Source organism: Corapipo altera, unplaced genomic scaffold, assembly GCF_003945725.1.
Source record: "Corapipo altera isolate COAL_440 unplaced genomic scaffold, ASM394572v1 61, whole genome shotgun sequence".
NCBI classification, from domain to species: Eukaryota; Metazoa; Chordata; class Aves; order Passeriformes; family Pipridae; genus Corapipo; species Corapipo altera.
Window position 1 is genome coordinate 4,951,380 of NW_020884910.1, and position 13,615 is coordinate 4,964,994.

The 13,615-nt window shown below is 48.3% G+C and overlaps 1 protein-coding gene across 1 annotated transcript; it reads right to left on the minus strand.

Annotated features, from left to right (window-relative positions):
- Positions 1 to 1,159: 1,159 nt before the first annotated feature.
- Positions 1,160 to 12,644, minus strand: POPDC2 (popeye domain containing 2). Its single transcript, XM_027653609.1, has 4 exons — positions 11,684 to 12,644; positions 9,242 to 9,350; positions 5,353 to 5,857; positions 1,160 to 1,576 (listed from the first exon to the last, which is right to left on the minus strand). The coding sequence occupies exons 1-3, from the start codon at positions 12,172 to 12,174 to the stop codon at positions 5,399 to 5,401; spliced, it is 1,059 nt and encodes a 352-aa protein (XP_027509410.1). The 5' UTR covers positions 12,175 to 12,644; the 3' UTR covers positions 1,160 to 1,576; positions 5,353 to 5,398.
- Between the last annotated feature and the right edge of the window lie 971 nt (positions 12,645 to 13,615).

Genomic DNA, 13,615 nt, shown 5'->3' on the forward strand with positions numbered 1-13,615 from the left:
GTGAAGGGCAATGTCTAATTCCAGTCCACTGCTTCAGGCAAGTGTATAAAGCACTACAACAGGTGGCCCCAGTTTCATTGTGCATTTCAGTTCCTTTGCAGAAGAGACTCCAGCAGCTCTCATGTCAATCTGCCAGAGACACTTCCTAGCTGTGAAGGGCAGTGGGGTCAGGCTGAACACAAATGTATCAACGGAGCATGGGGACAACCATCAGCAGGATGATTCCCTGGCCTGGGGCAGCCCCACTCCTCTGCCCTGGTGTGACAGCAAAGGTGAGCGGTGCAAGGAGCTGTGTACACCATGGATCCCACACACCTGTGGCCTCTGGGCCACAGCCCCTGTGTGAGCAGGGCAAGGCAGGTGGGGCTGCCTCCACCAGCCCAGGGCTAACACAAAGCCAGCCCCGCAGGCAGAATGGCTGTGTCCCTGCGTGTCTGTGCCAAGAGGCACTGAAGAATGCCCTGCCCTGTGCTGAGGGAGGGATGGGTGGATGCTCCTTTCTCTTTCCCTGAATATCTGCCTTGGAGAGGCTCCTCACTGCACAGCTTGGTTGCACCTTGGTCCTCCACCCGTACTTCCATCTCCAATTCCCTGACTGAGAAAATGGCTGGGGAAGCTCATCATACAAATCCTGTTGCAGCTGAACTTGGAAGAGGCCTTCCATCTCCACACTATTTTCATTAAGACATTGTACTTCCTACCAGTGGTTGTTCTCTCCACAGATATTTTGTATTCATTCATTTCTCCACTTGGTATGTGTGCAACCAGAGGTGATTGCCCTCTGAGCACAAAAAAAAAGGGTTCCTCCTCTCCTTCTTGCCTACACCTGTTCCCAGTCCCAATTCCTCCCCTTTCTTATTCCAGATGATTTAAGGCAAACAAACAACCTTTCCTTTTTTCACCAACTTCTTTGAGAAGTGGTGCTTTTCATAAATGATAAATACTAACTCCTGGAAAAGTAATTTCTGGTCTTACAAGAGTGGATTCCCAGTGAGATGCATATAATCAAACTCTCCATTGCAAGCACATTAACAAAGCCACCAGGCAGCCAATTTCCCCTTGCCCTTTCCACTCAGTGCCTTGAGATCACCTCAAGGGATCTTTCTCTTCAAATCCTCCCTCCCACTGTTACCTCCCTCTTCAAATCTTCAAACACCAGTAGTTTCATTTCTGACTTTAATGGGAATCATTAATCAAAGGGAACACAGACTCTGCACCTTGGTAGCAGAGCTGCCGACACACCTCAGAGAGGGAGGGCTAAAAAACAAACCATGGAAGCACACTGGGGAAGGCAGCTCTGGTGAACAACCATGGGGTGGGAGGTGCTGGAGTGTCACACTGCAGTCTTAAGCATGTGCTTCATGTGCTCCTGAGTGTAAATGTCTGCTAGCAGACATCTCTGCGTGCTAAAGAGTGTGTCTCTGGTCAAAAACCTGTGTGAGCATCTGTGCCCTTGCAGAGGCTTCGGGATCAAAACAGCCTGTTGTTCCCTAGAGTTCAGGAGTCTGAGTGGGAGCCAGAGGGGCTCGTCCTTTGCAGAGAGGGTGAGGAGAACTCCAGAGGAGGTTTCCAGAGGCTGCAGAAGGAAAGGAGAGGAGGAGGAAGGAAAATGAGAACAGAGGGGTGGGGGAGGGGAGAGAGAGAGAAAGAGAACACCATTACTATTACAGGAATAAATCTTACTCCCAAACTTTTCCAAACAAACCTCACGGAACACAACGTTACCTGTCCATCCCCCCTCCCCTCCTGAATGAGCATGCAAAAGTATGTAATTCTTCAACATGTGATAAACCAGAAAACAGGGTTATGCACCCATTCTGAGATGGCAAAAACAAACCCCTCCAAAGCACCTTCTGTGATATCAGTGAAATAAAGTCCACAGCTCCTTTGATTTTGCTCTCAAAGTAGGTATAAAATGTTTCCTACTAACTTAGATATCAAGCTACAGGCCATCAAGCATCCATCCATCCACCTTACCCACCAAATAGAAAGGAAGCCCCAGGATGTAATTGTATAAAACCAGCTAGCAACAGCTACATATCTTGCAAGCAGCAAACATCTTGGTAGCAGCAAACTCGAACAAATGCAATATGAAGAGGAGAAAAATCAAGAGCATTTTGGTTGTTTGAATTTCCATGCAAGGAATAAAGCTTTGTTTACTCTGTAGCATTGAGCTATACACCACTACACTGTTAAAGCAAGTTTTGAATAGAACCTTGGAAACTGCCTCCTTTAAACAGACAGCTTCCTCCTCAGAGAAAGAATGTGTTCATCAGTGGGATATTACAGTCTGTCTTACTCTTAAGCAAACTAGAAACTCTTTCAAGGAACTAGATGATAAGAATAGTAGACTAATATATCTCCCAGGAATATTTTCTTCTGTATGACCTTGGTAGTGCTTTGGGCATTCAAGAATTGCCCTCCTGCACTGTGGTATTGCAAGGTGGCTGTTGTAATGACAGAAAAGGAACATGACCCATAGAAGCACTTCAGTATGGGGAATTTAGAGAGATGGGAGGTTATTTGCCATGTTGGAAGTTGCTGGAGAAGGAAATGAAAGCACAGACCGGGGGAAAGCCCCAGGGGAGCTCTGGCATCAGGAACTGCAGCTATTGCTTGCTTTGAACAGTGACACTGCAGGGAATATTCCTGTTTATTATGGATGTTTTTACCACTTCCAAGGGAAAAGTTATGAAAGTGCTTTCCCTGAGCCATGTCCAACCTGCTCGGATTATTTGCTGAGCTGTGACAAGTGTCTGGCCAGAAGGAAAAACTGCAGCCCCACTGTATCACTAGTTTTTGTGGTGAGTTGCTTGAGTCACTGTGGAATACTGTCCAGATGTGACAATAACTGTTGTGCTACTGGGATGTGATGCGAGTAGGATACACCACTGGTGAGCAGGGTAACAGGAAAATGCTCATTCCACCATTATGAACACACTAAATGGCATTTCTCTTTCCTTGTCTAATTACCTTAAAAATTAAAATACCACACTGGCTATTGTCTCCAGACTGACAGACAAGGAAGATCATCCTCCCCCACACACCAAATATCACCCTCTAAACATCTGCACTTTTATTGCAGGTCTCTACTGTAAATATCAGCACTCCTTGATACTGTCTTAGTCACAAGATCTAGAAAGACAAAAGCTTCCAGCTTACAGCATGTTTTAAAAGGATTGTGTGAAGGAAAAATAGCTTCATGCTGTGTTGCACAAGCTTTCCCCAACACACACCCCTCTCGTATGCGTGTTCATAGTATTGACTCATTTTTTGAGTTCATAGAATTGACTCTTTTTTTTTGTAATGAAAAGCTATGGTGTTCCTTGCCTCTTTCGTTTTTTTTTAATTGCATTTGAAATTCTGGTTTTATTGAGTTTGATCAACTAGGAGAATTCTACCAATTACCTGGGAAAGAATATCCCTCTTCTGAGAGGGCAAAATACAAGCAAAGCACAGGCAAAATGACTTCACCACATTTATAACACTATCTGCATTCATTTGTGATTGCATATATTCAACAGACACTCCGGACAGCTAGGAGGATGGCTGTCTCATAAGGGATTCAGTGTTCCCACCTCTCCAGGGAAGGACTGAAAAAGCTGCAAATTCATATCTCCAGCAGCCAACCAGAAAAAACAGAGATTTCACATTCCTAGGAAAAATGTGGATTTTTAAAATTGTTCTCTCTGTGCCTCCTTAAAAAACAATCAACTGCACAAAACAAATAAACAAACAATCCCGACAACAAAACCTTAAACAAAACTCTTGCTGACTCTTTACCTGATTGAGGCAAAATCAAATATACTTGTTCTTTCCCTGGCCACTTTCTTTATATACCAGATTTTAAGTTTGGAGTCATAAAAGCAGTACAGGAACTGGCATGTGGCTGAACTCAAAGCAGAACTGTACAAAACAGAGAAATCCTACAGTTCCACTGTTTTCAAAACTAAGAAAAGCTACCGGATGAAACAGCAAAAAAAGGCCTCTTCCACCAGAAGCCTACTGCAAATATCAAGTGCTGTCTGATCTGGACAGACACTCCATGCAGAGCACCAAGAATTCTGCAGACTTGTCAGGGCTCGTGCCAGGGGTCAGTGTGCCCTGCTTTGTGCTCCCTGCCACTGAGTCTATAGCCCAGACAGAAGTAGACCCAAGCAGGTGCAGAGAAGACCAGGGTGCAATGGTGCACTGTGTTCAAGGCTGCCTGGTGGAAGACAGTCTCCCCAGCTGCAGCCCAGTCTTGCCATGCAGACCCAACTGGGACCTGTGGAGTGCTCCCTTCTAGGACAAAAATCCCAGTCCCAAGCTTGGTGTCTGTCAGCTGGATTATTATGGGGTGGCAGCAGGAATGCACGTTTTGGGGTCTGCAGCTGGTCTGTAGCAGCTGGCATGCAGTGGCTCACTAAAAGTAGCTCAGTGTGGAATTTCTCTCTTGGCCACTTGGATCTGAATTTCAAACATGAACCACTCTCCTGTCTATTTTTGTTTGCCTGCACTGCTCCTCTGCCCCAACATCCACCAGGAACAGGAAGTTTTTTTCCCTTGTGGAGTAAGGAGCTGGCATGTTGGAAAAGAGCATCTCATTCCCACTCACCAGAAAGCAGACTTTGAGGCATGTTCAAACAATGTTTAGCCCGTCAGTCCACCCAGGGTGACTGGAGGCAAGACTTACACCACACAGGGCAGACTTTTCAATTCCTTACTGATCTGGCAGAATGAAGTTCAATCAAAACAAGGAGAATGGAGCAAATGCTGGGATGAGAGTGGTGGGCAGGGAGAAGAAGGACTCTGAGCTTTCTCCATCTGCCCAGACTGAGCACTTGCAGGGTGTACAGCAACTTCTCACTATCAATCTGCCGTAAACCCTAAAGCTGTTTCTATCCCCATTAGCATCTCCTGGGATGTCTGTTCTCTCACCTGCAGAGGTTGTTCCTTAGATTAATACTGGAGTATCTCCTGGCACAGCTCTACCTCACAGTGAGTAGGTTGAGCCCTCTGGATTCTCTGCAAACACTCATGTACCACCTGGCAGCCTGGACACATTTCAGTTTCTCTGCCTCCCCTGAGGGGTGGGGAGGGAACTGGCCAGGCAAGAGCTTCCTACAGCCAGGTTACCGACCCCTCTCCCCAGAGTACAGCTGGTGCCTGGTGTCAAGACTTTACCCTGCTGCTTTTCCTTAAGAAAATCACACAGCTGGAGCCCACCTTCTGGGATTCCTTGTGGCAGCAGGCAAAAAAACACTGCGGAGGAGCAAACCCATGGCAAATGAGGGCAAGAGGCTGGGGGCCACTGCTCTGCCCAGGCAGTTGCATCACGGGAAAGACTTGCTTCCGCAAGTGGGTACTTACGCGAGGGTCCCACACAGGGTGAGGTGTGCCCGTACCAGGAGTGCCCTCACTTCATATACTCCCCTTCGCTCACATAGTCCATAAAAGACCCTGGCAACTCAGCAAAATCTTCCAAGACAAGACTGGTGGAGTCCTCACCCAGCAGCTCACTGTCAGGCCGGGACGCCCGGGGGCGCGGGGCCGGTGGTGGCGGTGGTGGCGGCTGCGGAGGGGGCTCAGAGACGCTGGCCTGGCCAGAGGCAGGCAGCAGCTCCTCGCAGTCCTCCGACTCCCCCTCAGAGGAAGCTGGCCCAAGGACGTGGTAGAGGCTGGGCAAGCGGATGTCAAAGCGCAGGCCAAACTTGGAGAAGAGCTTCTCGTTGAGGGAGTACAGCTTCTCCGAGATGTCATAGCCCAGGTGGGAGGAGAAGAGCCGGGCAATGTAGCGGTCCTTCCTCAGCAGGAGATACAGCTTCTTCCTCGGCCAGGTGATGAAGCTGCAATCGGTCTCAGCTGTCAGCGTGACCTGTGGGGCAGGGAGAGAGTGGAGTAAGTCACAGACATCGGTAGCAGTCACAAAACCTTGGGGCCATGTGCCTCACTCCAGGAAAGGCTCTCTGCCCTTTTGATGCCTGTTCTCCTTGTTGATGGCAGGGCTGGAGAGCCAGATCATCCAAGCTGAACAGTTGGATAAATCCTTACCTGCTGATGTTTCCTCTCCCCAGAGAGCCAAAGAACCCATTTTCCAGTGCAATTAGTACCATGTCCTTGTTTAACCTAGTCATGTGGCTGGCTATGTTTCACCCTCTTGCCTTCTGATGATGCCCCCCGTTTGACATCTGAGCAATGTAGCTGAAATGAACAGGGTAGCACAGGCATCTTTATACCTTTACAGACACACTACAGAGGGGATGTTTTTGCATGCCCAGACAGTTCAAGCTGCCAGCAAGTAACCCTGTGGCAGGCTGCTGACACATCTTGCTGCTGAGTTGCACAGCCCCTGCTCCAAGAAGGCCCTGGGTGCTGGCAGGGCCACCTGGAAGGCTTGCCTGGTCACCCTCTGTCAGAGGGACATCCTGTCTCACCAGCTCTGCTGGACTCTGTAGGGCTGAATGGCCTTGAAGGACATCGCAGCACTACTCAGTGAGAGAGAAAGTAAAAAGGTTTTATTGTGTTTATGTCTATGTAGAGAACTCAAGAGGTTTTGCTGGGTTGATTTTAGAGAACATTTCATTTTGCTTTGGGTTTTGCCAATGTAAACAGAGATCTTTTCCCCTCTAATGGTAGGCCCAGACTCATCATCATCATCAGTCATGGCTAGGCTTCATGAACGAAGATTTAGGAAGGCTCTATCCACGTTTGTTACAGGCACGTTGGTGGCCCAGACTAATTCCAATAAAAACCATTGTATAATACATGAGTGTATATTACAATAAATAATAATAATAAAGACAAGAAATGCAGGAAGGGTCAAACTGCCTCGGGTGAAAGAAGAACATCCGAGTGTAATGGAGACACTGGCATGTGAACAAGCGCCAGAGCCAAAATATCCCGGGGGCTCCCTTTCACTCTATATCCAGGGGTCTCCTTGGTCAGCCGCCATGGCAGAGGGCCACTGGGAAGCTGAACACGGCTTGGCTGCATGTGTGTGTCCTTGGGTTTGATATTTAATGCCATTGCCATGCAAACAGCTGCCTTATGAAAGAAATATAGGAGATAAAACCTGAGAACTTTCCCAAGCCAGGCAAGCAAGAGGAAGGGTCACATGGAAATTGAAATGACCAGAATCTCATTTTCCTAACCAACTTCTGGCACAGCAATCAAAAGCCTCTGCTTCTTGTGAGGGATTAAGTGAGATATAATAAGCAAACCTGCCACCTACCCAGGACGGATTTCACTTATGAATCCCTCCTGACACAAGTGCTCCAGCATCAGCAGAGCCTGTAACTTAGCCTTCTGGGGGAAAGTGCCAGCCCTGAAACCCAACTCCTTCAGGTACTGGGACTCGGCACCCCTGCAGGAAGAAGACACAGCCAAAGCAGAAAGCTTAAGAAAACCAGCTCCCCTTGTAGACCAAGTCATGCTTCTGCCAGTTTTTAGTGGGCTCAGGATTGAAACTCCAGAGAGCAATGGGAAAAACATGGGCAAGAAAAACCTTCCATGACTTCCTCCAGCAAAGTCCCAGAGTCAAACATGCACTTTTGTGATGCTAGGAATAAGGTTGAGATAAGCCACAGAGTAACTACTCAGGTAAGAGGAACTAGTGGGTTTAACAGCTGCCGAAAGCAGCACACCACCATGGCTAAGCACGGCCATCAAGAGTAAGGTCCTGCAAGGTACACGGACTAGTCAAGTCTCACCTGCTGAATGCTGACCTCACACAGGCTGCTACTTCTTCATGCTCCTCAGTAAGCAGATGTAGGTTTTAGGCATTTCCAGCATATGGCTGCAGCCCTTCCCCACCTAGGACTCTACCCCCCATCCTGGTGCCAGGCACAGCTGACCTCCCTGACCAGCCCTGTCTTGCCTCTTGGCAAGAAGTCCCAAGGGCGTGGTGCTGGCAGAGCTGGTGCAGCTGGGCACCAGCTTGCTCCAAAGCTGTCTCACACACACAGATAAAGACCCTCAGGAGGTCTGGGAACATTCAGTTCCACAGAAATTAGCTCAGAAAATGCTGCAGATGTCTTTGCCAGTTGCATGCCATCCAGACAGCCGTTTCCCTGCCTGGAGCACCGGGCAGCCATCATTCTCTCTGCTGGACTCTTAGGCAAATACAGCCCAGCAGCTAGCAGCAGTCTGCTGCCAGACTGAAGACTCATGCAAAACATGAGATACCATCATCCCTAGCACCACCGTGCTGTTGTTGTTTTCTCTACCTCACTGCCTTGGCATGACATCCCTATTTCTGCTCACAAACTGTAGCCCTGTGCCACAGACACAGGATCAGCCATGTCCTGCAACTTTTCTTCTTGCAAGACCGTAACCACTGGTGATGGCACAGCTTTCAGGAGTGATCACCATGACTCCTTCACACATGAAACAAATTCAGATGCTAGGAAAGCAGATTTGGAGAGCTGCGCTGGTTTAACCAAGTCTGCTTGTGGCTGCCCTCGTGAGAAAGCATCATCAGGCCCTCGTGACTGTCCCATGCTCCCAAAGGATTAGCAAAATCCCTCCTCATATGCACTGATTGACATAAACTAGATTGACATCCTGACAGGTATCAGGCTGTCCTGGGATGTTAGTTAAGGTCAGAGGGATGTAGACCTAAGTAATATTCTCCAGAAGGAAAGCCAAACAAACACTATGGGGTGTTGACAGCAAGACCAAAATCCTTTCAGTTGCTGCAAGTAACTGATGTTACTAACTGGCCTCTCAGCAAGGGATTCTTTTGCTCAGAAAGGACCATATTCGGGTGTGAATCATCCTTTCTGCTTCTCCACCCCAAACACATGACCATCAGAAACTTCTGTGAGGAATGGGATATTTATGGATTTGCATCATTGCTGCACATCGCCACAGCTGATGCTAGGACAATGCATCATGCTAGGACGATGCATCCTGCTAGCAGTGTGCAGAGCAAATGCATCAATACAGGTACCAGGGAATGCTACAATGGAAGAGAGCCAGCAATCCTATACCTTGACTCCCTGCTAAACTGGAAGAAGCACCATGCTTCACTCTCCTTGCTATCAGCTGATACTGGGAACACACACTGAGGTCTTCAGAGGAAGGTAGAAAAAAATGTAACACATCTGATCACACCATTCTGTGCTGGATAAACCACTAGTAAAGGTAAGGAAGTATTCCCAGTTTGTTTTGAATGGCATGAGGCTGCTCCATCCCCTTCTCAGGGGGGATGAACCAGCAAGTAGTGAAACTGGGCTGCTGTGGGGATGCAAGGGATTACCTGGAAAGTTCCTTCCTCAGAGGGTCGCAGCGATTCCCATTCTGGAGAGTCCAAGAACTGGTAAGGAAAGACGTAGTGAAGGAATTGTCCATCCTGGCACACTCGGATCCTGCAGAGGGGACAGGTGAGGTACATGGGCTTAGGCTACAAAACAGACGTCACAAAAACCTGATCAGCTTACACAGTGTGCCCCACCAGGGAGGAAATAAATTCTTGTCTCACACATGTCTCATACCTCCTGGGACAGCTGCAGGTGTTCCAGTCATAGGGCTTATCTCTCCTTTCTCTGTGGGAAACTATTTGCTGCCACTTCCCCATACTCCATCTGTTTTCTGTTTCTTGCTACAAAGATAGCCCTCACAGGTGCAATGTTTGGTCCTAAACCAGGACTTCTCAGCCCATAAGACTACTGCTGCTATCTAGGTACTTCTTTAGTCAGCTTGTGGCTCTTTGTGCTTGCATCTTCTTCCTGCCCCCAGGGTTGCATGAGGGCATTCCCTATCTCGATGTTGGGAAGCTGTTATACCCAAAAACCCCAAAAATCACGCTGGCCATCATTACTGACAGATCACTCTGTGAGCTCATAGTTTGCTGCACATTACCTCTCAATTTCTCTTGGCCTCCTAAGTATCCCTTTCCCCTACTTTTGCTACAATTGCTTACTAGTGCCAAGGTCAAGCATGCGCTCAGCTCTGATGTGGGAGTAGAGAAAGACACAGGCCTGAGGCAAGGGCAATGGCAGGGCACTTTAGAGTTCTGTTCATAGCTCTGCATCACCAGATTTGGGGCCTCTTGCCTCCCTGTCATCATTCACCCCCACTGTATGATGCAAGAAGTCAATTCTTGCTTTCAGGAGTTACAAGACTCAGCTCACTGTTGGCTTTCAGAAAGCTGGGAATGTTGCCTGGAAGGGTTGTGGCTGCAAGGCATGTTTTCTGATCCAGGCATATTCTGCATTTCCAAGCCCCCACTTGTTCAATTTAAGAGGAAGCACCATAATAGTAGCAGTTGCTCTGCTGGGTCAGCAAGGACCTCACAAGGCAATAGAGTGAGTACTGGGAAATGCAAATCCAGGCCCATCTCCATGGAGCATCGTATACCAGCCAAGATGCATACTTCCCACTGCAAAACAGAGCAGAACAACTACCCGACCATACTGTCTGTTGCAGCACTTCTGTACCCACAGAGCAGCACTGGATTATCCAGTGTATGTCGAGACAGCAGAGATTCTTCCTCAGTAACATTATCTGCAGATATAGTAAACTACAGAGCAAGCTGCTCAGCAGAGATGGAAAAACACTAGTAGAAACACAGACACCAAATTTCCTTCCAGTGCTTTGCCATTCAGCATCCTGATAGTCCCAGGATGCTCTCAACACATTCTAGAAAAGGGAGTAACATCAAAAAAAAGCAAGGTCTGCCCTTCTTTGCACACTCCCTCACCAGAGAGGATGGGCCACTGCAGTAAAACCTGAGCCCCAGGTGCTGCTGGGTTTGTCTTCCCAGAGGAAAATCCTTGTGAGACATACCTCCTGTAGTTCAGCACTGCTCACCTTTACAGATCTTCTTCCTTTCCCACTCTCATTTAACATTAATGCCAAATGCTTGACAGCAGCTGGGAAGCCAACACCATTATCATTTGTATGCATCTGGATTTTGCAAATCGTTAAGTGAATATGCTGATGCCACAGCATCTCAGGTGAACAAATGCCAGTACTTGATCAGCACAGTTCACTCAATCAAATCTCCAGTCTGACTGTCTAGAGGTCCCCAAGGTTCTCCTTGGTGGTCCAGAGGAAGGAACATCATGAATGCATGACATCACAGGGAAAGAAAGAGGCAGGATCCACCACAGGAGAGTACTCTCTCTTTTGATGAAGTGACCCTCAAAGTGAAAAATGTCAAAGCCCTGAGGGTTGGAGTGTTAGAAACAGGGAGGGAACCTCTCCCTGAACACTGCTGGTCAGGGGGAGCAGGTGAACTGAGGACTCAGCATACTCAGTGCACAGCAGTTCATATCACAGAAGTGTGTCTGGTACCCTCAGAGACCACAGGTCCACCCATACTGCCCTCCTGCCTTGAGAAACACTTTCTCGCAGCCAGCCTGTTCTCATCAGAAATAAGATCACTTCAAAGTGGTGGAGAAAAAGATAAGGATTCCCCAACAGTATCACAGGCAAGGCTGATCTAGCCACTTCATTGCACACAACTTGAGTCTGCAAACTATTTTCTGAAATACTCTTAATTTAGAAAAAATAAAAGAAACTTAAAACAACCCCCAAAAGCAAATTTCCCCCTTCCCCAACAAACTGATGCATATCTCAAATCCCTTTCAGAGGAAGAAAACAATTCTCACCCCAGTTTCTACAGCGGGTAAAAATAAAACAATAAGCCAAAGGCACTCTACTGTCAGACTTTGTTTAGAAACAGGGGAGCCTTTACCTGCCAGACAGCAGCAACGAAAGGCGGTCAATGGGCGTCTTGCCCTCTACCGCATAATTCTGGTCTCTGACTAGTGACTGGACATGCTCTTCACAGCACTTCACGATTTCTTTGTAGACTTCCAGGGGCACCTGCAAGGGCAGGTACATGGTCTTGTAGAGGAGGTCAAACTCTTCTGGGATGGTGTTTCTGCGGAGTCGGTAAGCCAGGTGAGCCAGCTGAAGCAAGCAGATGAGGACGAGCAGCATGTTCCAGATGAAGATATCCAGCCCACAAGCACTCAGCCAGCCCCACAGACCATAGCAGAAGTAGCCTGGGGCCAGGAGGCCAAAGATATAGAGGGACCCAAAGATGCCACTTCCCCCCATGTAACCCAGGAGGACGATGCAGCTGGCCAGCTGGTAGGCTGCTTCCTCCATAATCTCCTTCCAGGCATCACACACCGGAGGCTGGAGAACAGCCTGGTCCCAAGAGAGGCTGCTTGTGCTCATCCTTCCCCACTCCCTCCCCAGCCGTCCTGAGCTCGAAATGAATTGTCATACACAAAGGGTGTTGCAGAGGTCTGAAACCAGAGCTGCTGGGTAGCTGTTCCTCCTCCTCCTCTGGTCCCACAGCAGTGCTTCAGAGCGACATGTTAAAGTGCTGCCGAATGTTTATGCACCGAAAAAATTCCAAAAGGGCTCGTTTCTCCTCTTTGTGGTTCACAAAGCGTCGGCTGGTCCCGTTCTTAGCCACAACAGTGAGAAAAGAAGCTGGCAAATGTGAGGCCAAGAGAGCTCAGTCGAGAAAAGAGTAGAGGCCATTAGCTGGAAAACTCACAGACAGGACAGAGATCTCGCTGCACTGCCTGTCTCGCCTGCGCTCCGGCAAACGGAATAGCGACTGTGAGAGAGCAGCAGAGGGAGCTGGTGTTGAGTGTGGAATGTGTATCTCTTGGCAGTGGAATGGAGAGAGACCCCAAATGGATAACCATGTTTGGAATTGAAATCCAAGGAGCAAAAGCAGAGAGGAGAACAGAGAGCAAGCATGCACCCGCTACTTAACATAACTCAGGCGCCCAGATAAGCCCAGCGCAGCGTGAGGAGGGGAAAGGAGAAGGGAAAACAACCAGCTTATCGCGGCAAACTCCAGCCACACATGGGGCTCTTCATCACACTGCACTCCTGCAAGAGAATGACTTTCAGCTGGCACAAAAAAGGAAAAAAGGTCACCCCGTTCTCCCACTGTGGCTCATAGCAGTGGCAGGGACTTAGCAAAAGAAGAGAGACTGGCTCTCAGTTAGTGCTTTCCAGGCGCTGCACACAGCCTCCCCTTACTCCAGGGAGCTCTGTCTCATGGGATGTTTTAGATCAAGGGGCACGAGGTAAAGCTCTGCACAGCCAGACAACTGTGATTGCAAGGGATAAAAGCAGAGTAAACAAGCTTCTGGCACCCAGTTTCATCTATCATTAAGAGGAGACTACCCTGCCAAAAGCTTTGTGAGTATAACACTTGGAAGCATGTTTTGTGGGGAAATCCTAGTTGAGGGAGGATTCTGGCACCCCAGAAATAACATGCTCTTTTGGGAAGCATTCTTGGGAAACATCATCTTACATTTTAATTTTTTTCATAGCTATTTGGAACCCCCCCTCAGACCTTCATTTAGCACAAAGACGAAAGCAGACACTTTCAACTCAGATAACCCAGAACATAGGCATGAGAGGGAGCCTTCGAGTTCAGTCTTCCCCGGTCAGCTACAGAAAAGACGCATAAATGCAATTTCTCCCCTGCTTCAAGTAACACATTATCAGTCACAGAGGCAGGATCTGCCCTGCTGCCAGGAAGCAGTTACATTTCAGGCATTGACGCAACCCACGTGGTCACTCAACACAGTATGAGGTCAGCCTGCACGGGTCAGTGGAGTAGAGATAGGGTTTCCAGGGTGGTAGTGTT